Source organism: Ambystoma mexicanum, chromosome 9, assembly GCF_040938575.1.
Source record: "Ambystoma mexicanum isolate Mex_15411 chromosome 9, UKY_AmexF1_1, whole genome shotgun sequence".
Lineage (NCBI taxonomy): Eukaryota > Metazoa > Chordata > Amphibia > Caudata > Ambystomatidae > Ambystoma > Ambystoma mexicanum.
The window spans coordinates 1002877744-1002903745 of record NC_090931.1 but is presented as its reverse complement, the minus strand read 5'-3'; the positions used below and the strand labels follow the sequence as shown (position 1 = coordinate 1002903745).

General features: G+C 43.7%; 1 protein-coding gene across 1 annotated transcript in view; it reads left to right on the top strand.

The window, feature by feature from the left end:
- The window catches only part of LOC138488884 (glycophorin-C-like), a 273760-nt gene that overhangs the window by 49944 nt on the left and 197814 nt on the right, over window positions 1–26002 (top strand). The window contains exon 2 of the mRNA XM_069616254.1: window positions 22370–22414. Within this exon, the coding sequence (XP_069472355.1) occupies window positions 22370–22414 (45 nt within the window). The remainder of the gene's footprint in view (window positions 1–22369; window positions 22415–26002) is intronic.

Below are 26002 nucleotides of genomic sequence, written 5' to 3'. Positions count from 1 at the left end.
CATTCAACACTAGCCATTGGCTAGTGATAATTGGCTCTTGACGAGTAAGAAATGATGTGCTGTATGTATGTATACAATTGAGGTGGCAAGTGACTTTTTGTGTCTGACTAGTAGCTTGCAACTTGAAATTGTCCCTGCGGTGTAAAATTCACAATTCAACCTATTATTTTAAAATCTGTTTCATGTCATTTAAAAAAACATCTTGAGTGAGAACCACAGCATCGCCCCCTAAACCCAATCCGTCCTGAGCCAGAGCACCTTAAGTGGAGGGAGATCTCTATGCTCTGCAGATGCCTTCCTCTGGAACAGCCTCCCTGCCTCTCTCCGTCATGAGTCAGAGCACCCAACGTTCCAGAAACTCAATACCTTCCTCTTCTCCTCCTCCTTCTCTCTACCTCTCCCCTACTAACCTCTTTCCTTCTTCTCCTCCCTAACGCTGTTCAGTTTTGCTGACTAGTTGCCTGGTTCACTTCAGAGCCTTACCGGTCCCAGCCCCCTTCCTCGCCAGTCTTTGCACTTGCCTCTGGGCCACTGCACTTTGTTAAGCATTACTGCACTTTCAAGGGCCTTGTTGGACTGGATGCGTTTGTTCATCCAACCCCCCTCTCTCCTCGCACCTCCGTCCGTACCATGCATGAACTAAATGTACTGGCACTAGTAATGTTTGTCTGTCCTGCCTCCCCTTCCACCCCCCTCCTCACCCTCAACTGTAACACTTCATGCACTTGCACTAGGAGAAATGTCATCAGGACTAGTATGCTAGTTTTTCTGTTTAGATTCACTCGGAAACTCTATACCATTGTTCCGCCTTCCGCCTTCCGCCTTGAAGCACGTTGAAGCACTCCACCTGTGTATGAACGCTCTATAAATAAACAATTACAGTTGGCTCTTTGGGGCTCCAGCGCTACACTCCATTGGTTGCACTCATTCGTAAGACATACACCTGAGCACGCATGGGTGACACAGCCAAAATTCACTCTGGATAGAAATTGGAGAATTCTGGCCAACATTCAGCCACTCTGTCAATTTCACCCGGATAACAAAATTGGCGCTTTCGGACAGTTTCCTGCTCAAAGTTTCACTTTTTACCCAGAATTTATGTTTATGCCCAAAAGGTTCATGTACTGCAGTTGTGAAAAATATTGTCCCCCGAATTGCTCAGCCAAAATAACAAACTTTTAAGCAAAAAAAAAGATTATAGACAAAAAGTAAAATGTGCCTTAATTGTCAAAAATCTGCTCTGCCTGCCAGAGAACCGAAATGGTAGAATATTTTACCAGTTTGTTTTCACTGGCAGTAATTTCTCCTAAGCATACTGTTAAGTACGTAGTATTAGATCCGCTCCTACTGGACTAATTAGAGAAATGTTTTGCAATGGAGTTATTAACACTCACTTTCATATGCATTCAATATCGGCGTATTGCTTTTGTTTCTATAGGTGCGCTATAAATGCATGATACCCAACTGACAGCGCACAAGGCCGCTGGAAGCTTTATGCAGTTCTGCTTGCAGCCACAGTGATTTTGATTCTGGGGGCAAGATACCACCTCAAGCCTTCAGTGGACTACCTCCTCTCCAACTGGGACGCAGGTTCCCCGCAATGTACCCAGTGGGCCCCAATAACGTAACACATCTGCCAAATAGTGGGATGATCAATTCCCGTCTCTTAGCAGGATTATTCTTCCCCTCCACCACCCCTAGTTCTCACCAACAATGCCAGTCAGACATGCTGGGGCCCCATGGGAATACTCTCTGAAGAAGGGAAATGGCACCCAACAGTGAAGTCACGATCCTCCAACTGGAGAGAATTGTCAGCCATTCTCGAGGCCCTTCTAACTATAGTGTCTGACCTAATGGGGAGGGTTGTTTTTGTCTGGACAGTTATCCATGATGTATGTGAACAGACAGGGAGGGACAACCGCCATTCATTGCGGACAGCATACCTTCCAACGGTACAGAACACAAGAACAGACACTCTCAGGCATCGATTCCACTCCTGAGTGGACTACTCACTGAATGTAATCACCTTCCATTCAGTTTGCAGGAGATCTGGGGCTCTGGTGAAGGGTCTTTATGCCTCCAGCCAGAACACGTTGCCACACCTGTTATTTTCATCGATGAGGAACACAGGTGCCATTAGGACAGATGCCTTTTCTTTCCCCTGGCCTCAGACCCTCCTGTATGCAGTCCAACCCTTTCTTTTAATCAACGTTGTACTGCTCATGTTAAAAAAGGAGAAGGCCCTGGTTACCTGAGAGGGAAAAGGAGAGGGTGTGAGAGAGAAGAGAGAGAGAGAGAGAGAGAGAGAGTGTGTGCTCTCCGCTCCAGGTCATTTCTGCCCTACTCCTGATAGGCTTTAACATGTCACACCCTAAGATTAGGAGGAGGAATAGTAGGACTAAGTGTAAAGGATTTCCAATAGGCAATGTAGGAACAGCAAGAGAATTCTGCAAACATGTCCCATTCCACCAGACAATAATGTTACTTATGGCTAGCTTGGGTACCTGAAAGTACAACAGATATACCCAATAATATTGAATATCAGTCTATTTTTAAAAGATCACGTCTCAGAATGTAGATTATAACATTTAAATCATCATTATGTGACCATTGCATTGTGGAGAGTGCTTTAACAACCGTAAATCACAACGTTTGGACATAATCTCCACATAGGTTCGCAGTGCATTCATGCCACCATTGACCCTGTGAAACACACTCATTTTGGCATTTCCTAACAATGCTAATCTTACTGTGCTAACAACACACTGAAGATGGATGTGCCCAGTAATGCTCACATTACTACTGTAACAGCACACTTGCATTGGCTGTGCTAAATAATGGCAGTATTGCAACTGTGAGAACATAGTAATTTTGCTGTGCCACATAATGGCAGTATTGCCAATGTAAGATGACATTATTTTGCTGGCTGACCCAGTATCTGGCAGTATTACTGCTGTGAGGACACACTCATGTCGGTTGTGCCTAATAATGCTAGTATCACTATTGTATCAACACACTCATGTTGGCTTTACCCAATATGGCAGTATTGCAACTGTAGGGGCACAGTCATGTTGCTATGGCCACTAACTATGTGCCACTGTAGGAAGGCATGCAACATTGTAATGCTGGCTGCACCAATATGTGGCAATATTGCCACTGTAAGAACACGGTTATGTTGGTTGTGTCCAAAACTGCCATGATTGCAACTGTAAGAACACAGCCATGTTGCAGTCTCCAGTAATGGCAGCCTTGTCAATGTTAGAATACATTGTCTTGCTGGCTGTGATACTATGTGCCATTGTTGTGACTGTAAGAATGGACCCACATTGGCTGTACCTAATTGCACCAGTATTGTAACTGTAGCACCACACACGTGATGTTGTGCACAGTAATTGCAGCATTGCTACTGTAACAATACACTTTTGATGGGGATGCCCAAGAATGCCAGCATTGCCACTGTAACAACACACTTTTGTTGATTGTACCCAATAGTGCACTATTGCCACTGTAAGAATTTGCCACTGTAAGAATGCACTCATGTTTGATTTGTGCAATAACACTTTTATTGCTACTGTAAATACAAAACCATGTTGACTTTACCCAATAAAGCACACCAATGTGGACTGCGCAAATACTTACAGTATTTCAAATATGAGAGCGCAGTCATATTGCTGTGCTCACTACTCACAGTAGTGTCACTGTAAGCAAACATTGTCGTGCTAGCTGTGCCAACATGCTCCAGTATTGCCACTGTAAAATCACACTCAGAAGGCTCTGTCTAATAATGCCAGTATTGCAGTTTTAGAACACAGACATTTTGCTGTGCCCAATAATGACAGTATTGCCACTGTAAGAAGACATGATCATGTAGGCTGTGCCAATATGTGCTGGTATTACCGCTGTAATAACACACCTATGTTGGCTGTGCCTAATAATGACAGTGTCTCCACTGTAACACACTACCCAATAATGTCAGTGTTGCCTCATACACGTACTCATGTTCCTGTGACCAACAATGCCACCACTGCCAGAGTAAGAACACACTCAGGTCGCTTGCCCAAGAATGCCAATAATGCCACTATAAGAAGACTTTTTCCCATTATTGAGCCCAATAATGGCCGTATTACCTTCACTGTTAGAAGAACTTAAAATGTCTGAATGGTCTCATATGTGCCAGTATTGCCCTATAATTGCCTTGCAGCTAGCATACAAAAATAGCTAGGATTGCCATCAGATATCTCTGTATGCACCACCACCCTCTACTCAGCATTTTCTCCCTCACTGCAATCCCTATCTGCCTGGATTATCAGCAGAAGTTTCTACCAGCATCTGTACGCAACCCCTGCTCACCATTCTCTGCAATCACTTGCTGCCCTCCCCTGTTTCCCAAATACATTCACACAGCATTCGCACTATGAACACACACACGCATGCACACATACACAAAAGCACACACCACAGACAGACCTAACCCCTGTCCTACATATATGTATGCATACACAAACATACACACACACACAACGTTTTTTTAACTTTCCTCCTCCTTCAACTGCATCAGGACTCCACACCACTCTTTAAGATGGCCTGCCCCCTGCAATGTAAGGAACCTGTAAGTAGGATGAGGTGTCCATGAACACCTGTCCCTAAGTCGTAGTTCCAGAATCAGCACCTGTATTTTCTTGGACCCTCACAGGACTTAAACACAGGTAGTAGCCTCTATGCCAATGAGCCATGCAAGGATGGTGAATGAAAACGCTAATAGCCTTACATGGACCATTGGGCATGCATGGTTGGGTGACGTTCCTCTTCAGCATAGCCAAACGCGCCCATAATCACCTATGTCACGTGACGCAGAACCCAAAAATCAACACACATCGACTAACAACACAGCACGTCACAATTCGGAATATTAAACCGTACTTTAAAAGAAAACAATAACACTGTACAATTTGTAAAGTACTTTTATTTCACAATAAATGCTCCGAGAACATCCGACCATTGCCATATTCAATCAAATTGCAAATTTGTTTCTTCGCTCGCAATCCAAAATGTTTATCGTGAGGCACACGTTGTTCTTTTTGCGTACACAAGGTGTTCGTTTTCGATAAAAGAACTGCTTAGGTCGCACAGTGAATTCTAGGGCTTCTGCATCAACTTGGGCCTAGACCACCATAAAGGATGTTATGTTACTCCTAATCGCTAGTACAGCGTACGGGCACATGGGCCCTGGGCGATCGTCCCAAAAAACAGTCACTGTGATCCAGGCGTTGACAACTATGTGCAGCTGCGGATTAAAGAAGCGGCCAGTTGGCATCTGGAATCTATGACAATCGCAGAAAGGCAGAATGTATCTGTTTCAAAAACATAACAGAAAATGTGTCTCAATACCCGAACTTTATTACAATGTATCTATTGACTTTTTAATTCGGCATAGAGTTTAAACTAACGATTAGCACACACATCAAACAATCTCAACAAAGAGAAAACAACGTGGAAACTGATACACAATTCGATATGGTCATACATGACATTTTAATGAAATATTAGCATTGAACCTGGGTGAACCTAGTGATGGTCTACATGCACCTCGATGCTGCACTCCCCATAACCACGTAAAAAAGACAACTACACATAAAGATAGTACTTGCGTTACATTGCAATAAGCAACACAGAACAAACAAATAGAATATAACCCAACATTAATCTTCAGATAATAATAAGTTAATGCTTGTTCCGGTATACAATCGTCAAAATCAAACTTACATTATATTCACCATTTCCATTCTCTTGGCGTAAGTCAGACCGTAACGCTCACTGCGTTCGCACCAAAGATTCATCATGAACTGAATTTACATGTTCCTTACACACTTTTGGAATGCATAACCTTATCAAATCTTCATTATTACAAACCTCTTCTCATTGCATTCCTTATGGAATGGTCCCTTTCTCTCGAGGTCAAAAAACTATTGAACCTTATACTGTGTGTCCCATGCGTGGGCTTCCTTAGCTCGCAACCAAAAATTCAAAGCTGGTGACCTTCACTCAGAATCTAAATACATTCACACTTTGCAAAAACTTTCCTCACCGACGCCATGAGAACTGTTATTCTCATACACGTGCAGGGCCGCTCTTTGCATCAGACAGTGCAGCTGGCTGCCTCACATGCCAGACTCTAGGGGGCGGCAGTCTGACTCCATTATTATTTGAATTACATTTTAACACAGATACATTAGTCCTTCCCTGTACTTTACGCTCATTATATTGTGGAACACCTCCAAATGTACTGTATGGCTTTTGTGACAAAAAAACACCAGTTTTTTGCTTCTTGCTGCCATATCCCATCCCATCCTCATCAACCCTCACCTCCCCAGACAGTATTTGATAAGTTTAACAAGTGCAATGTTGTGTTTTCTAATATGTTTTTGCGGCGATGTCCGCGGACACCAAAACACAGATACAAGATGGAGGGCGCATCGGAACAATCTGACGCACTTCACGCTCTTCACTATCCAATCAGCGAACGCATCACATATCCGCGGACATGACGTGACCGATTAGCCAATCAATACTTAGCCCGTGGAGCAAACAGGGAAGTGTGTCCGCGGAGCAGACATAGATATCACACATTTTTTAGACCTACTTTTTGATCTTTTTAAAAATAACTACTGGGCAGATTTTCACCAAATGTACAAATGAACACTTTCGGGACCAAGCCGCTGCTCCTGCCGCAAATTTGGTGAAAATCCGTCCAGTGGTTTGGGCTGTAGGCGTGCGCAATGTTTTCCCCCCATTCAGTCTATGGGGAAAAAAATACATTTTGGGACCCCGCCGAAACCTTTTCCCCCCATGGACCAAACCTCACCAAACTTTGCAAAACAAATTCAGAGTGGACCATATACTTCTTTTGCAAAGTTTGGTGTGGATTCGTCCAGGGGGAGCGAAGTTATAAGCCGTCCAAAAAGTGTTCTTCCTATGGGATGAGCAACGTAACCATAACTACACGCCCACAACCGTGGCCGTGTAATATATTGGGCAATACCACGAGTGAGTTTTTTTTAAAAATAGCATACATTGTGAAATGAATCACTTCTAGGATCTTCGAATTTTGGCAAATAAGGCACAGTGAGATAAAAGGATTTGCCCAACATCACACATACAATTCAAATGGTGACACGTATGCAGTCTGCAACATACGCACTTGCACACATATCTTCTTAGCTCTGGTTGATAGAAAAAATTCGTGATCTGATTTGAACAATGTTCTACTTTATAGAGGAGTTAAAAATACAAATCATATAATAAATTAACCGACCAAATAGCTGAATCCTAGAAATATGTTACGCAAAAAGAGTATGATTCTAGTTGTACTTTTCCCATCTTGTATGGAAGCGTACAAGTACGAGAATGCAAAGTAATGGGAGCCTACAAACTCTCCGTTTTGCATAGTCTTGGGAGGATAGCTTAGCGGCAACACGCTCGCCTTGGAAACGAGACGAAGCAGAACAACACAGGTTGGATCCCCGGGGTCGGTGGTTTATAAATAACCAATTACAATTACAATGCCCGTTCAAGATGCAAAGACGCATAACAAAATATACTGTGTGATATGTATACCCAGTTGTAATTATTGTTTGACAGACATGCAGTTATTATATGATATGCAGAACATTTGAAGTTTATGTCAAATAACCACACATCAAGAAAATAAAGGAGGAGACAATTTTTGTTGCTCATTTTAATTGTCGTGATGTCTTCAGATGCGGCACAGATTTGGGTAGCTAACTTGAGCTTTGTCAGGGCTTGCAAAAGCAACAGCACATATCAGTTCTTATAACCACACAGTAACACTTATTAGGGGCCTAGGAGGAGGCAATGGTTGCTTCAGTAATCCACCACTAAAAGAGCATCATTTAAACGTTCTATGGTGCGCGTACAAATCAAATGCCGAGATCAATGTAGGTTGCAGTTAGTTCAGGAAATCTTTAATCGACAGCGCTGAAGAAGACAAGAACAAATAAACAGAGACACAAACGAACTCATTTCAAATCGTGCCCTTCTCCACTAAAACAACCCCTATGTATACATGTTATGCCCTATTATTTCGGATACAGGAGAGTGGAACATTAAATGGTGTCTTTGGAAAGGGGTGGTCGTCTCCAGTTAACAAAATACTTGATTATGTATAGCGAGGCGGTCCCAAACATCCCAAGTTCAGAACTGTGGTTGTGAAAGTTAACTCTGCAGCTGTAAGCATTGAGTGCAATTAAGGTATGAAAACGTGTAAAGCAGTAGTAGTGCGAAAGCAACATATCAGTGTACACATAAAACAATTTGGCGATGCAAGAATCTGTTCTAAAATAATGATGCTGGCATAGTCAATTTAAACATACAAGTGAATACATGGAAGTCTTCATACTTTCTTTCACTTCATGTTTCGACACACAGCAACCAAAATGGCTTCTATCTCTTGACTCGAGGCCCAGTCTTTCAAACGACCACACATTCTGAAATTACATTAGATCAATTTACAATTACATTCCCATCTACATTCTTATTTGCTTCCTTCCTCCAAAACTTTAACAAAGATAGTGTTTCCAGAAACATATTTGTCACAGCTATTTTCCCAGTCCAGTTCTGCTGGTGAGAGAAGGCTGTGAGACACCCCTGAACGTGGGCCATGTGCTCATACCATCGTGCCAGCCCTAATCCTTATCTGTCTGCAGTGACTCTGACACATCAGGGAAGAGGTTCAAGAGACTGGGATGAGGGGAAGTTGCACGCAGTGTGACACGAGCCTTTGAGGTGGTAAACAGGGATCCTGCAGAGCTTCTCTCCCCTCCCCAACCTCAGTGCACACACCCGCCCTATGCCACTGGCCAATCAGAAACAGGTGTGGGCCACAAGCACAGACCCCAAGCAGAAATGTATAGATACAAACCAGGACTTTGCAGAATCGCTCACGTCTCTGAGCTTGGTTGGTCTATCATGCGAACAGCTTATGAATTCAAACTCTCAAACTCTTGTGAACAGAGCCAGAACTTAGATATTCCGTTAGAAAGCTTCGTTACTTTTTTTATAATTGTGTTTTAGCAGCGTTTTTCGACTTTTGACAAAAACATAGCAAAAGAAAATACAATAGATAACAAGCATTGATATATAACAATGTTGATACAATTAAAAGGAGAGAAATGCATTGCTTCAATACAAAAAAACCTAATTTTTCCAGAGTCTTTAAGACAGCAATGGTTAGGCATCTTTCATGGCCCGCTATTAGTCTTTCCCCAAATGCCTTTGTAGAGATCCAGGTCTTTTCATCGGCAAAGCCACCCAAAAGATTTTCCAGAGCGTCCCTGGTACCATCACAACTAGTGCGTAGATGGTGCAGTTTCTGTACAACATTTCCTTTACATGAGGAACACATTGCTGGTTTGGTTATGGCATTGTCGTAAATCGATCAAATCTCTCCTGTTCTAACGAGATTAATGCTCACTCTTAAGGAATTCAGATCTCAGTTTGGCACTTGGAAAGCGGGCTAAATAGTTTGGCAAGTGTCCACTTGGTTTGGCGAAGCTGGACAAAGAGCAGAATGTTGTTTGCTCCCGTATCTGCTCAATGGTATGGATCCAGTCTATTCGTAGAAGAGCTTGTTTTTTACGCCAGTGGGATTTTGGACAAGATCGTCGACGGAGCGGTCACATTTCTCCATCATTTGTCTCGCCTGGATGAATACATCTTGTAGAAACTGACTAGTTCCTCTTTTGATCTCAGCTGCTATATCTGTGTAGAGGTAATCTTCACCTGGTGACCATATTGACCTAAAGAATGTCAGTATCTTTCAGTCGAGGTACGTGTTTAGGGAGTGCAGCCCCAGTTCATACCTCAGAGATGGTATGGGATAGCTAGATGGGACATGGAAAATTCTTTTCTAAATTCTGCCTTCGGTTCAATTTAGTGTATGGAAAAGGGCACTGTGTCCAAGCCGTGCAGCAAAGACGGAATGACATTTGCTTTATAAATTGTTATCAATGGCCATATAAAGAATTTACAGAAGGTGCTATAGATCTTTTCCATCTGTGCCAAGAGCAAGATTATCTGGAGATCAAGATCTTGTTCTAGTAGCTATTTTGTGTGAATTGAGCGTAGTTGAATACCCAGGTAAATGGGTTCAGTGGCCACAGGCACAACCTGATCTTGGAGGGACCACTTAAAATGTATAGAGCTCTTACGGAGTCTCCTGAATGACAAGATCTTTATATTTTAGTCGGATTCACTATTAAATCATTGGCTTCTGCATAAGTGCCAAATGCTGAAAGGATGCGTTGTAGTCCTCTAGGAAAGTAATCGAGCAAGACCACGTAGTCTGCATAAGCGATCCAGTATAAGGGCTGCTTACCAATTCTGGGGCTTGCTAAGAAATGGTGTTCTAATCCTTTGTTTAGATCAGCCAGGTAAAGATTGAAGAGACGTGAAGCAAGGCTACATCCTTGCCTTATGCCTCTTTTAGTGGGGACCTCTCCAGACAAATCGCCTTGTGTGTTTAATCTAACACAGAGATGTGTGCCCATGTGAAGGCCATGTAATATATGGCTAAGAGACCACACAGGATTCCACATTGGATTCCCCAAACGTGTAATTTAGCCCAGAGTCGCTCCCTGTTAGAAAGCTTCCTTACATATACACGGGCAGATGACCATAGACAGTACCACACATACAGTCCAAGTGGATCAACAGGAAAGAAAACAATCATGAAACTTGTGCCTGACCTTAAATGTTGGGCAAATGATTAAAATCTGTTTATAGAAAACTCACCTGGAGTTAAGAGGGGCGGGGGAGAAGCTTAACCATAATGAAAGGAGGTGGACATAAGGACCTCGGGCCAGGAAAACCAGGTGTTAGAAGACAGAGAGCTGGTTGGAGGTGAAGAGGAAAATCACCAGCAGGGTGAAGGCAGAAAGAAAATTCATACAGAAGGACAAGGATTGCATCAGGAAATCATTGGAGTATCTGGAGGGACAGAGAAGGGAAAAGGAGTATTACATCACGTTAAGGTTGCTGGTAGAAAAGGGACAGAGAGGGAACTTGGAGGAGAGTTACAGAGAAAGGAATGTGGAGGAAGAAAGTAACATCAGGGAGAGGAGGGAGACAGAGGAGGGGTAGAGAGTGGCAAGATAGCGATCCCCCAATGGCCAAGCCAACGAGGGCCAAAGGAATCAAGACATATATCAGTAGGAGGAAGAAGAAGGAGAGTGAGAGCAGAAGTTTGTTGGAGGAGAGAAGGAGAGGAAGAGAGAGAGAGGAAGAAGAGGAGGTAGAGAACCAACATTGGCCAAGCCCACAAGGCCAAAGAAGGCCCGGGGGCGGGGGGAGTAAGAGAAAAATAGTGAGACCAATGGAACCCGAACTGGGGTAAGATCAGGGTACAAGGTGGGTCGACTTGTTGACCTGGGTCTAGAGACAAATGTGGCCCAATGCCTAGAGAACCTGATACAAAATGATCACTGGAACCCATGGAAAGGACTCTCAGGGTGTCTGGATTTTATGGTTGTGAGAGAGGCAGAACAAGAATATTTTTGGATTGTGCTGCACTCGACTTTCCTCCCAAGAAAACGGCTCCTGGAAAGGTAGCCACAACAAAGGTGAAGGAGGCTTGGGCAAAAAGGCTGAGGCGCTGATTAATTTGGGGTCCATCTACAAAAAGAGAGGGAAACAGAGTTACCTACTATCTGGTATTCGGACCATGCCCCCTCCCATTATCATACACAGGAATACATGAGGAGGTGAGTAAAAAGCCAACAGGAATGGCAGGAGAAGAGAGGAGCGAATCCTGGTAAAATCAGATGGCAGTCCTGCCCATAGGTCAGGCAACCTCCTGGCGAATTATCGGTGCCCAAAGAAAACAAAACCAGAAATCACCATAAAAGCTGAACGACCTATCCAGGGCAGCGCTTGAACGAACTAGTAAGGAGTCAATCCACCCACATGATAATTTCCAACAAAGTCGCAGAAGAGTCCTGTGTCCTCAGAAGAGTTCTGGAGAAATCAGGAATGAATTCGTTACTCTCAAACAAAAGTATCCAAGTTCAGCTTTAAGAACCCAGGAGTAGCAACAGCCGCTGCGTAGAACCAAGGAGGTATCAACCTGAAACATCACCATAGCGATCCAGGAGCAGGCAGGGTCAAGAGCACAGAAACATAGCAAACAAATCCATGAGATAATCCAACGGCAAGTCGCATAAAAGGGTAGGAGGTCGGTACATGCAGGCTGCTGCTACAATATGGGACACACATGACGTGCCGTATTACGTCCCTGCGCTGTTATTGCTTGGTCGGCCTCAGAGGAGTTGTAGTTGTTTTACATTGCTCTTCCCATTGAGACAGGCTGCAGGGGAGTTTCCAGGGTTTTGCATACCAAGGAGCGCATTTTTTCCTTTTCGAGTTACGGTTCCTGACTGGGGGGACTAGCAAGACAGATAACGAAATGAAAGAGCACAGGTGTAAGAGATTTGCTTACAGCCAATCCCCTATCTAGAGGTGATGAGTTTTGACTTAATGAGCGCAAGGGAAAATCAAGAAGGGGTATTGAACCACAGAGCACAGGAGAAGGCCAATCATTCCAGTAGGAAACCGGTGTTCGCCTACCCATCGAAGGAGAAGTCAGACCAATTCCAGGAGCCGATGGGTATTGCCCCGCTGATGGAAGAACTCCAGAGGGCATCAGCAAACAGTGATGTCCCACCAGGAGCATTAAATAAGGATTGGACCTCCAAAACGTCCGTGAATGCAGGATTAGCACATGGTAATAACCTTAAACATGACATTTTTTGTAGATTATGGAATCCATGTAGACTCAGAATCATTGGGTCCTGCTTAGAATAAGAGAAGCATTAACCCCTGCACTGGTGTATGCTGTGTTCTTCATAGCCCTCACTGTTGCATTTAGATCCTTCCTACGAGAGGGGTAACCTCTCTGCACTTAACTCTTGTTGCCCCATCCCCCTGTCCTGTCCCCCCATTGTCTCCCCTCCCTTATCTGGTTGCGCTTGCAACACGTCATGCACTTGCACTAGGGGAAATGCCATCTGGTGTAGCACACTGGTTACCTTTTTGTTCGATCATTCAGAAACCTCAAGGCCTAAGAATGACTACTGTATTCCCCTGCTCTCTTCCTGCCTTAAAGCGCTTTATAGCACTTCACCTATGTATAAGCGCTGTTCAAATAAACAATTACAATTACTAAATTCCCACATAAGTTGCTATTTCCCGCCTTGTTGTACCTATAAGGCTTTCACTTAACATCTCCCTGTGCCTAAATAAAGGTGTTAGACATCATATCTGTGTGTGCGAGTTTCGAGGTGTCAGAGAGTCTCTGCGACAACTATTTAAAAAATAGAAATGAATTAGATTAGCTTTAAAGTGGCCTAAATCTTGGTGGTGTCTTACCTACCTCTGCCAGGATTATATTAACAAAATAGTATGCAGCATTAGCGGTGGTAGGGGGTTGACTGCCTCCTAACGGACCACGCCAAAATGAAAGTGTATCCTGCACCACCCGGATGAGCCATTCTCCAGGTCAAAACAGGTGTAAACCGGTTGCTTGGTAACCATGCTTATAGTAATTAATGCCAATCCTTCACTAACTTGCCTTTGTCTAATGCTTATATTGCAGTGTCAGTGGTTGGTGTAAAGTCGCAGCAATTACTTTGGAAAACCCAACACATTCACAGATGTTGCCCGTATTTCATAGGGAAGCCCATTGAGTAGAGGCTTACAGACCCAGCAAGTCACACTTAACTAAAGCTGGATAGCATATTGTTTAGTTCTCTTTTCTTTTTTCCAGACAGGATAACTGAAATGTGGTCTATCCTAGAAACCGTAAAATATCTACCAAACAGAAACTTATAAAGCGACCAGGCTAATCTAGTCTGCCTAGTAGCCTGTGTATGGTTGGTACCTAGATCCTACATGGCGTCATAAAGGATTCCCCAATGCCTGTGTTCAGGTTGTGTGGTTAGCTTATGTGAATGTCCACCTCCGCCAACTCGTGAATTGAAATAAATTACTTATTCAAGATTCAGCTGGCACTCAGGTTCTTGTGAGACTTATCATTGCTCCCTAATCGCGCCTGAAACCACCCAAACTCTCCTCCTTAGTCACAAGACGTCCTGTGTGGTTCCCATTCAGTTAAATGTGCAGTATGTAATCTGCCTAGTCACATGAACACAGGAACCTCAGCACATGTGCTTTCCTCAATGAGGGCATTCAAAACAGCCCATACTAATCCTACCCCCCTGACCTACCCAAATGTAATTACAGGTAATTCCCCGACCCTCTACACCTACAGGAGCTAAGCCCCCAGCAGTCAATGGTATAACATGTGAAATACTTCAGACAAACGGTTTTACTCCTGAAAAGGATTCTAGGTTGACATGCAGGGAATTCTAATAATTATTTTTTATGTTGTCAGTGATTCTTATGATACTTCATCTAGTGGCAATGACGTCTGCCTGACACCGTTAAGAATCAAGATCATTGGTAGCTTCTCCGCCATATTTGTGGGGGTACGAAAACAGGCTGATCTTGAGGACAGTCCCAGCTTCTTGTCCTAGGTCTTGCCTCCCTTCCATGCCAATCAGTCGATTCGTCTTCCATCTGTTTTCCATCTGCCTCATTGGATGAAGCGTCCCTGCAACACTTACTGGATGTGCATGGCACAGTTCTTGTCTATCGGGATAGTGGCAGATTTCAGGAACTCGTACTACCTGTTAGTTACATTGAGAGCGGCTGCTCAAGGAGCACAGCCTCCGCCAGTGAGAGCGACAGATATCCCCAGCAGTGGAATAAATACTAGTTAACTGTAGTCAAATCTTATGGGAGCTTTCAGGTACCTAGGCCCCATCTAGTTCCAAGAAAATCCACCAGGGTTATAGATGCGTCATGGACACAGGAAAGTGACATCCCCTTGCCAGATGTGTGCAAGGCTACTTTGTGGGCCTCATCACAAACTATGTTGCCCAGCAAAAGGTCGGAAGGGCGGGAGGAGTGCTGCCCATCTTTCGGGTAAGAAGTTCCATCCGTAGCAAACCCTTAAACTGCTTTGCAAGTGCACATTCTAATTCCATGAACGGATGTGTTTATTTTGCAAAACTATTGGAAGTTCATATTTTCTCCTCTGTGGGGGAGCACCTCGATGGCCCAGATTTGGTATTCCTTAAAGTAGTTATGAAAAGGATGAAGATTTCTGAGGGGGTAACGGCCGAATTACAGATGGGTAATCTTTACTACTCTAAATCCTACTCTTTCACATCATATCAGCCTCCTGTAGTAGTGTCTACGAGCCTCTTCTTGGAAGAGTTTAGGCATCTATAGGAAGAAGGAAGGGAAGAGGGACTATTAAGGACCGGGCCAAAAGGAGGAGGAGTAACCCTATTGCAGAGGGTGACTGACCTAACATGGTCCCTGGAACTGATAACAATCAAGAACTCCTCTAACTCCCGGGCTGTAGGGCCTATGGTGTGTCCAATGCTGTTCTTAAAGATAGTCCTCTGTTGTGGACTAAGGTCCTATTTGTCTTGTTTTCATCAGTCGTGATGGGAAAGGAGCTCCCAGCATCTTGGCATAGTGCCATTGTTATTCCTATTTATAAGAAGGGAGATAGGTCAGGTCCTTGTAACTATCAACCTATCTCCCTCCTTGACAGTGAGAGCAAGATCTTTCCATGTCTGGTTTTGCGGGATCTGGAGAACTGGGCCGCACAACCTGGCAGACTCCAGAAATTCCAGACCGGTTTCTGAAAGGGGTTGGGGATGGAGGTTAATGACAAAGTGGTTGAGAGAGGAATCGCTAAGGCCTGGCAAGCTGCCACTCTATATGGCTGTGGTGGATTTTACACAGGCTTTTGATTATGTTAACCACAATTTATTATGGCAGAAATTGAAGGACTGGCAGATACCTGGCCCGTTCCTTTCGATCTTAGTCGGTTTACAAGAGCAAATGCTCCTGCAAGTAACGTTGAATGGGCATGGTGCCCTGACGGAGAGAGTTTTTGTGAAGAGGGGACTCCATTAGGGCTGAGTTTTAGCTCCATGCCTTTGTAACCTTTACTTATCTGATCTGGGTGATTTCTTGACAAAGGGCCTCATCAGAAGTTTGGCGGTATCTCTGCGGTAAAGCCTCCGGGATAACGCCAAAGCAAATAGCGCCGGATCCTGAGTTGCGGCAATGCTGTTACCCCCCATTTTCTTAAGAGTTCATAGGACTCTGTGGGGCAGTATTGGCACTATTACCACCGGCGCCAATAGCGCCACAGTATTAGGGCAGCAAATGGGTGGAAAGAGGCGAGTTTTACCTGCAGCAAAAAGCTGGTGGTAAACCTTCAACTTTCTGCCCAAACTCAGGATTAGATGGAGCAGTAATGCAGCAGTAATAGCGTTACCGCTGCATTTATACTGTGCCGCCCAACCCCTGATGAGGCCCAAAGTCTTTTTATGCCCCTCCAAGTTTACCCTTGGCGATCATCCCCTATTTAACCTATGTGGTTGATGTGATCCTGGCTTACAGAGACAACTGTATGCAGTCAAGGAAAACTCATTGTTAAACGAACTTTGCATCAATAAAAAGTGGTCACTGGGATATCAATTTATTTAGGTTTCCATATGGATGCAACTGATGACATGGGTGTTCTCATGACGCGTTTAATGGTAAAAGCTTTGCAAGCTGCATCACAGATGAAATAAATCGCAATATTGCATATTCTCCCTATGCACCCTGCTGTTTTCCAAGACAAAGGTAGTGCCAGGACTTCTGTATGGCACTGAGATCAGTCAAGGTTTACGATCATTACCATGCAATAAGATCGAATTGCGGGTCGTGAAAGGAGCATTGAGCCTACCAGATTATGTACTCATTGTGGCACTAAGGTTCCAGGCCTACCTTCCCTGAGTGGTATCTCGGAGAAAGCTATCCATCCCATTAGAGGGGCACTCTCTATGAAGACCTAGCGGAAGCACTACACTGAGCAACTGGGAGTGCTGTGATCCATGTTAAGGAAAGGGCTGAAGGAGTGTTGAGTGCCATTGAGTTATCCGCAAGACATCCAAATGGGGTTAAGAAGTTGCTATTTAAGAATGACTGGATCAACACTAAGACCAAGATGAGAGAATATAAATTATACAAAAGCCTGTCACCCTTAGACAATCTACGGGGTGCAATCCCTAAACATTTGAAAAAGGTTCCCAACGGATTTTGGGCAAGCCACTTTCTAAGATTCAGTTTGAATTTGTTACCTACGGATGAGATTTCCCATATTCGATAATTAGGCACTGAAATAGATAACGGATGTGAACTCTGTAGTTGTGCAGTTGCAATACAGAATAGAGAACATACTCTAATGTATTGCCATGCCCTAAAACATATTAGAACTCAATGGTTAGGCCGATTTATAGGCCGATTTATATACAATTATGAAGTGTTGGGTCAAGGGTCTTTCTTTAGAAGAATAGCGAGTGGGGAGGAAACAATTGCCATTAATGTAGTCATAAAAGTCCTGTGTGAAGTAGAGTTAATTAATTTAAAATGGTAATGTTTTCATTGTTTTAATCAGCTTCAGTTGCAAATCACATTATGAAAAAGTTTAATGTATAATATTGTGTAATTAGAATTGTGTTACCTTTTATGGTTCATGATTTAGTTGGTTTATAGTGATATAATAGAAAACAAAAAGGTAGAAAGTCAAAATGTAGAAAAAAAAGGTCGAAAAAAAAAGTCACTTTTTTTATGATGTTAGTTTTCCGAAATGTGGGGTTCCACCCCCAAACCACCTTTTTTGAATTTTTTGGGGTGTTTTACCCGTTTTTTTTTATTCCCGGACCCCAAAATAAATATATAATTAAAAAAGAGGAAGTCGACTTTTTTTTTCCACATTTATTTTTCAACAAGTTTGTCTTTCGACCTTTTTTTTCCGATATTTTCACTGCACACCGCGTTGATTTAGTTAATTTCGTTTTGTCTATTAATCTTTGAAGAATATCATTCGAATATGAAATAATTTTTCATAATGTTCAATTGTAAATTTTGTGTTTTTCATTGTCCTGTAATGTGTGTAAGGTTGAGTAAGAGCAACCTAAACCACAATAAAAACAAAAAAACAAAACAAAAAAAGGAGGAGTATCCATCAGACTTTTTTTCTGTTAAGAGAGAAAAATATCCAGGGAAAACATATAAAAGCCTGTCAGGAATGAGGGCATCTCGCGTAGTTATGAATGCGACGAAGCGTAGGACTTGGAGTGAGGAAGATTACCTGTTATGCAGCCACTCTTCTGCATGGCCATTGAATTGTCTATTACTTGAAATGTGATTGTAATGGACAAAAATACATACTGTGTTTTCTGTACTTCTATTGTTATTAACATTATTTTTTATGAATAATGGTAGTAATGGCACTTATACTAGATGGTGAAGTTCAAAAAACACCCAAAGACATGGTCATGCTCCTCTCAAGGTGTTTACTGGATAAAATAAAGGACCTCATTTTGAATTCATCAATAAATAACACAGAATAAAAAACATATGAAGCGACAATCATTCTAACTGTTTTAGCGTTCAGTGCCATTTTGGATTTATTTTCCGAACTATCAGGTTACAGAGTAACAAATCCACTGCACCTGTTATCCCAAAACAACCAGATATCTAACAGCATCAAAGCAGGCGGAATCCATAGGGCATAAGTGTAATGCCAGCTGTCGTGCATGCTGTATGGCGGCCCGCATTACCATTTAATTTCTGATCGGGGTGAAAAAATGCACAGCAACTATGCACTGCCCAAAATCCTGTGCGCTTTTGGACACTCCAACTAGAAAAGTATGGAAAGCCCACAGACAGGGCTGCAGATGCGGTCGCTTCCATGGGACTACCATCTCATTTAAAATTAGCAGAACAGTATTTTCAAGAAACATGTTATCTTCAGATCGACACAGTGCTGCTGGGCTGCTACCACAGCACATGGTGCCAGGCCCATGGAAGACTGGGCCATCCATAGGGAACAAACTGCCCATGTTACTCAGATTCTCCCCTCACCCTTCCAGTTCGGAAAGGGACTTTTAACCCTGCTGTTCACCCAAATCCTGCCTCAAACCATTTGACTAACCCCAAACCCAGCTCTACCAACCTCCCTCCCAAGATTTCAACTCCTACAATCGCCACCTTTCTATCATCTCCCAGATTTACTGTCGAATTACGACTGGCGGTAAAACAGTATTGCTTCCCATTTTTGTAGTCCATAGAACTCCATTGGGATGTTTGCAGATTTACACTAAGCAGTAATTACGCCACAGCAAATATGCTGTTTTTGAAGAACAAGTAACCAATATGCTGGCGGTAAATACTCCACTTCGCATACAATGTCAAAATTCGTCAATGCGGTAAACCTGGTGGTAATTCTGTTATGGACCCAAAAGTGGCAGGAGAAGAACTAACACCAAAAATGGACTGCATCCCTGAACTAATCACGAGGCCCAATGTTCTCCCCCAATGTTTCCGATACTGTGCAACGCATGCGATTGTTACATGCGTTATCTCCTGTGTCAAATGAGCCTCTTTGCCATGCATAGTGCTCTGCTACCCCCTGATTGTGGGTCCTGACCATGAAGACACTGTGGGCCGCATTCCGAGCACCATGGCTACCTCCAATACCGGTACCGACTCTGACCTGGTTCAATGGGGACTTACCGGCCCATTCTGACCTTGGAGGGACCGGTAAATCCCCACTGAAAAAGGCAATCCCCATTCCCATTTGAGCCCCCTCAGGGCTCAATGGGAATGGGCAGGGAGGTTATAACGGTACCGCAATTTGTGGTACCGTTATTTGCTCCCTGGTCCCTTTGCGGCTCCCGCCAAGGGCGCCAGGTAAAACCAGGCACCCATAGCGGGACCTGCTAAGGGACCTCGGAATAGGGCGCAAAGGGATTACCGGCACCTATGTCCTTAACGGTGCCCAGTATCCCTTTGCGCCCACCTCGTAATGAGGCCCTGAAAATAGAAGTGGCAGTGGGAATGTGAGAAAATCATGTTCTTTTTGTATGCACGCGACAGAAAAATTTGTTGGCTCGACTAACCTGCTGCTTTATATGTGTATTGTATTGTATTGTATTTATTGTATTTATATAGCGTTTTACTCCAAAGCGATTCACATTATTACAACAAGGTAAATAGTAGTTTATAACAGTAGAAGCAATTATAAAACATGAGTCAAACCAACAAAACAGTGACCAGGGCAATTAGCCGTAAAGAAAACAACAGGTGAGAGTAATAGGAGAGGAAATAGGTAGGGAGAGGTAAGAAGGGTAGAGACATGTGGAGAGAGAAAGAGCAGTTTCAAGGTGGGGAATGGAGAAGAGATTTCAAGGAAGCACGGAAGGAGGAAAAGGTGGGGATGGAGCAGATAGAGAGAGAGGTAGGGAGTTCCAATGTAGGGGGGCTAGGAGCTGAAAGGAGCGAAAGTGAGACGAGGCACATGGGGGCGGGGGAACAGAGAGTAGGAAGAGGTCAGCAGAACGGAGGAAGCGGGAAGGAGTGTAGAACAATGGGAGAGAGGAAAGATAAGGGGGAGCAAGGTCATGAATAGATTTAAAGACAAGACAGAGGAAATTAAATTTGAGTTGGGAATGAAAGGGAAGCCAGCTAAGGTAAGAGAGCAAGGAGGAAATGGAATCATGAGGATCAAGGAGACAGAGGGTACGGATAGCAGAGTGGTAGAGGGATTTGAGGGGGCAAGGTGAGAGGCAGGGAGTCCAAATAGGATAGAAGAGCAAAAGAAGAGGCGAGAGAAGATGAGGGAAGACATTAAATGTATAGTGGCGTGGAAAGTAAGAGAGGAGCGCAGTTTCTGAATGTTAAAGAGGTGGTAGAGACAGGCACGAGAGGTAAGAGAGATATGGTATGTGACGGAGAGGGAAGAGTCAAAGTGGAGGCCTAGATTGCAAGCGTGGTCAGAGATGGGGAGATCAGAGGTGGGGAAGTGAATAAAAGGAAGAGGAGAGGGAGGGGGAAGAGTGTTGGAGGGAAAGAATAGGACTTCAGTTTTATCAGTGTTGAGAGAGAGAAAATGGGAAGACATCCAGTTTTTAATAGCAGTAAGGCAAGAAGAGAAATTAAGGTGTAGATCAGGAGTGAAGGAGGAGAAGGAAAGGAAGAGCTGGGTGTCATCAGCATAAAAATGGTAGGAAATTCCAAAGGAAGGGATGATAGGGGCAAGAAGGGAGGTGTAGGGAGAGAGTACAAAGGGCCAAGAACAGAGCCTTGGGGTACACCGTAGTTTAGGGGAAGAGTAGAGGAGATGCGACCGCCCCAAGAGACAGCAAAAGAGCAGGAGGAAAGGTAAGAGGAGAGCCAGTTGAGAACAGAACCTTTGAAACCAAAAGAGGAAAGCATGCTGAGAAGTAAAGGGTGATCGACGGTATCAAAGGCAGCAGAGAGGTCAAGAAGCATAAGGACTGAGGATTGCTTAGAGTAGCGAGCAGTGAGGAGGGAATTGAGAACATAAGTGAGAGCAGTTTCAGGGGAGTGTCTAGGGCGGAAGCCAGATTGAGAGGCGGGAACGAGAGAAAGGTTGGTGACAAAATCAGAGAGCTGGGAGTAGACTAAGTGTTCAAGTTTCTTAGAAAGGAAAGGGAGAAGTGAGACTGGATGGAAGTTTGAGGGAAGAAGGGGATCAGCATAAGGTGTCTTCAGAATGGGGATGATGGTGGCATGCTTGAAAGCGGTCGGGAAAATAGCAGAGGAGAGAGAGATATTGAAAAAGGAGGTTAGGTAAGGAATAAGAAGGGGGTAGGTCTTCGGAATAAGGATGGTGGGGAGAGGATCAGAAGGGGCAGCAGTAGGATAGGATTTGGAAAGGAGGAGGGAGATGTCCTGGGTCATGTGTCATGGGTAGTACCAGGCCAAATCCAAGCCAGCTGAGATCCCTAGCACTCACAGACACATTTACTTTTTTGGGTCCATATTTTCACTTTAACAAATCGGCCTTGGATTTAGATCAGTCTTTTTTTCCTTCCCAGGCTCCTAGGAAACATATATTCTTTATTTTATTATTTTAAATTTACATTTTATTAGATTTTTAGGAAATCTACAGTAATGTCAAAAGCCATGTCATTTTCAGAACAACACTGAAAAAAAGCATTTAAGTGGGAAAACATCTTAATTCTTTTGAGCCATTCTCTCAGAAGGTAATGTTTATAATGCCATGAGCAAAGCAGTCTTTAGGCTCTGATGAGACAACCCATGCTGTCACTGATTGACCTTACTATGTAATAAATCCTAATGTGATCATTGGTTCTTTACATCTAAGTGACTTTAAAATGTGTTGATCTTTTTATAGCTGATGCCAGCAGCGACGCCGCAATGGACGCAGCAATCATTGGAGGTAAGCAAAATCGGTCTGCGATATAAATTTAAAAAACCCTGGCAAAACAATTAGGTCTGGATTTTGTGTTTTTGCTTCTTTACTGATGTGTGATGTTGTGCATGTGTGTTCCCTTATATGGATAGGTTAGTTTAGGATGGATAGATAGATAGATAGATAGATAGATAGATAGATAGATAGATAGATAGATAGACAGACAGACAGACAGACAGACAGACAGACAGACAGATAGATAGATAGATAGATAGATAGATAGATAGATAGATAGATATTTTTGTGTGAATGAGATTGTGTGTGGGTGGATGGGTACATGTGTGTGTTGTTATTGCATTTATTGATGGTTGGGTTAGAGTTTTTGTGTTTGTGGTTGTGCATGTGCAGTTTGTAGGTTTGCATATGAGTTTCTGTGAATATGTTTGTGTGCGATTGGATCTTTGTGTTTGGTCGTGGGTTGATGGATTGGTGAGTTTGTGTGTGTGAGTGGACGGGCTAGCGGGTGTATTGATTTCGGGGCAGATGGCGTGTTTGTGGGTTGATGGATGCTGAGTGTGAGGATGATGTTTGTGTGATAGGGGGTATATATGGTTACATGCCCGAGGTCTGTTCGTGACCTTATTCCACCCTGCAACTGCCTGAAATGTATCTCCTGGTAGGGTTGACAACATCGAAAACTTCTTTGTGACTCAAATGCAGTGTACAACTAACCAAAAAACAACTCACCCATATCCCACTTAGTTTATAAGTTATGGTAAGAAATAGTTAACAAATCTACAAATAACCCTATCAGTTTAATACGCATTAACATTACTTATTTATTTTTGTTTATGAAACAGAAAAACAACATTAAATTGAAATAGCTGCATTCATTTTCTTCACTTTTATTGTTAAAAATAATTTAAAAGATAACTTCTTCCTAACGTTCTCTTTGCTAAAACAGATCAGACATTATGCAAACCTTTCTGTGGGAAAATGTTAATGCTGAAGTTAAGGAAGTGTTTTTTACATAGCACTTAAGCCTTACGCTTTACATAGAACATGTATACATACAATATCACCCAACCGGAGTTGGTACTAATTTATTGACCTCAGAAGGATGTGAAGCTGAGTTAGCTTTGCTGGGATTCGAACCTGCACGCACTTGGTCATGGACTTCATGGACTTGGTCACCACCATGTTTCTCACGTATGCCAAAAACATCTTCCTGGGTGACTTCAACATGCCTGGCAATCCAGCAACCAAGTCAATTAAAGAAGATCTCCACTGCCTATTCAACACTCTGAACCTCACGGAGCACACGAAAGACCCAACTCACAGGAAAGTTAATATCCTCGACCTCATCATCACCGCCCTGCCCACCCTCCATCAAAGCTCTCCAATATGGTTTGACTGGTCAGACATCTAGCAATCCCTTTTGGTGTTCGTCAAACCCCACCAATCAAGCAAACCCAACATCAACTGCCATGCCCCAGTGAAACAACGCACCTTCAAGCCTAAACCTTCTGCACCCTGGTACACTCAAGAACTCAACTTCAACAAAAGAACCATCAGAAAACAAGAGCAGACTTGGAAATACATTCTGCAGTGCATCCGACCTCACCCTGCTCTTGGAACTCTCTGCTACACGCTGACGACTGATCACCACTGCCAAGGCCAACTACTTCCAAAGCACCATAGCCAAGGCAAACAATGAAAGCAGAGCCCTCTTCAAAGCCATCAAGCACTGCATCAACCCTCTGCCCGACACACCCATACCACACTCCATCGAGAAATCTACCGCCATCAACTCTTTCTTCATCAATAAGAACAGCATGATCTGCCATCACAAACACCAATGTTACAACTGACAGAAAACTACACATCCGATATCGCAAAACCACAACTACCTGCACAACCTTCAAAATACTATGAAAGGCCCCACTGCCATTCTAGCATCCCTCAAGGCCATATCCTATACAGATGACATCTTCCCTGCCTATGTACTCAAGAAACTTCCAACTGAAGCACTCCTCCCTTACCGGACAATCATCAACAGCTTCTAAACTCAAGGCACCTTCTAAACTCAAGGCACCTTCCTCTCAATCCTCAAGACCAAACACTGAACCCTGACAACCTCGGCAACTACTGCCTCATCACCCATCTTCCATTCATAGGTAAAATACTTTGGAAAACAGTTGCTACACAACGTCTCCAACACACCAAAGCCAACAACCTCTTTTAGTCCTGCCAATCTGGCTTCAAAAGATAAATACAACACAGAAATGGCTACCATCCAGGTGATCGATGATGCCCTTAAAATCCTTGATGATGACCACCCATGCTTCTTGTGTTCTCCTTCACCTCTTACCAGCATTTGACACAGTAGGCCACCAGACACTCGCCGAAAATCTATATCGCTGCATCTGGATCAGTGAGATCATCCTCAGCTGGTTCAAATTGTACCTTGCTGCTCAACACCAGTTTGTACAAATGAATACCTCCAGATCACCAACTCTTCCCATCTCTTGTGGAGTTCCACATCGTTCCGTCCTCTCCCCCGTGATCTTCAATCTTTACATGTAACTGCTTGGAACCCTCCTCACGCCACACAACATCCAAATCCAAAAATACTCAGATGACACTCAGCTTTACCTGAAGAAATCCTCCATCAAAGACATCCACAGACTTAAAGCTTGCCTCTCATCGATCCAATCATGGATCCAGTCCCCAGTGCTTACCTGAGGCTCAACCCTGCCAAGACTGAATTCCTACTGCTAACCAACAACACTGAACACCCGGACATCCAGACCTGGCTCTCTTCTATTCACCTTGAGGGCTTCACATCCAAGATGCCCACCTGCACCAGGTCCCTTGGGTTTGACACTGACAGACACCTCTCCTTCAAACAGCACATAGCAAGGAAGACACAAACTTCTTGGTACCAACATTCTGTTGTGTGGAAATTCAAGCTCTTCATCCCAGAAAACAACTTCAGAGCTGCTGTCCAAGCCTTGGTCCTCTTCCACATAAATGGTGGCAATCCTCATTTGGTAGGCTTTCGGGTGACTAGGCTTGCTCCTCTGAGATGGGCCCTGCATGCTGCAGCAAGACACATCAAAGGACTCCACAAATTCAACCACAGCACCCTGACCCTCATCGAACTGCACTGGTTCCCGATCTACCAACTTCAAATCCTGCTGCATCATCTACAAGGCTGTCACCCTGAAGTCCCCAAGCTACCTCACTGAGAAACACAGCATCTATGGAGGCCTACGATCAACCAGAAGTAAGAACATATGCAGACTTGAACTCAGCCGGTTCAATAAGGATAAAACCAGAAGACAAACCTTCTCTGTCTACACCACAAGAATCTGGAACCTCTTCTTCATCAACATCCGACTCACCCCCGCTAGTCCTACTCTTCCTCGTCATAGTACTGACTTCCCTTCTCATCCTCCTGTGGTGGAGGGGCCCATGATTCTGGTGGGTATCTACCTGAGGATTGTGGGTAAGGGAGAGGTAATTGCACCTCCAGGCTGGAAATAATGGGTTGGGAGCATAGAATTGGAAGATAGGTCCGGTCATGGATGCTGGGGCCACAGGCGTAAGTAC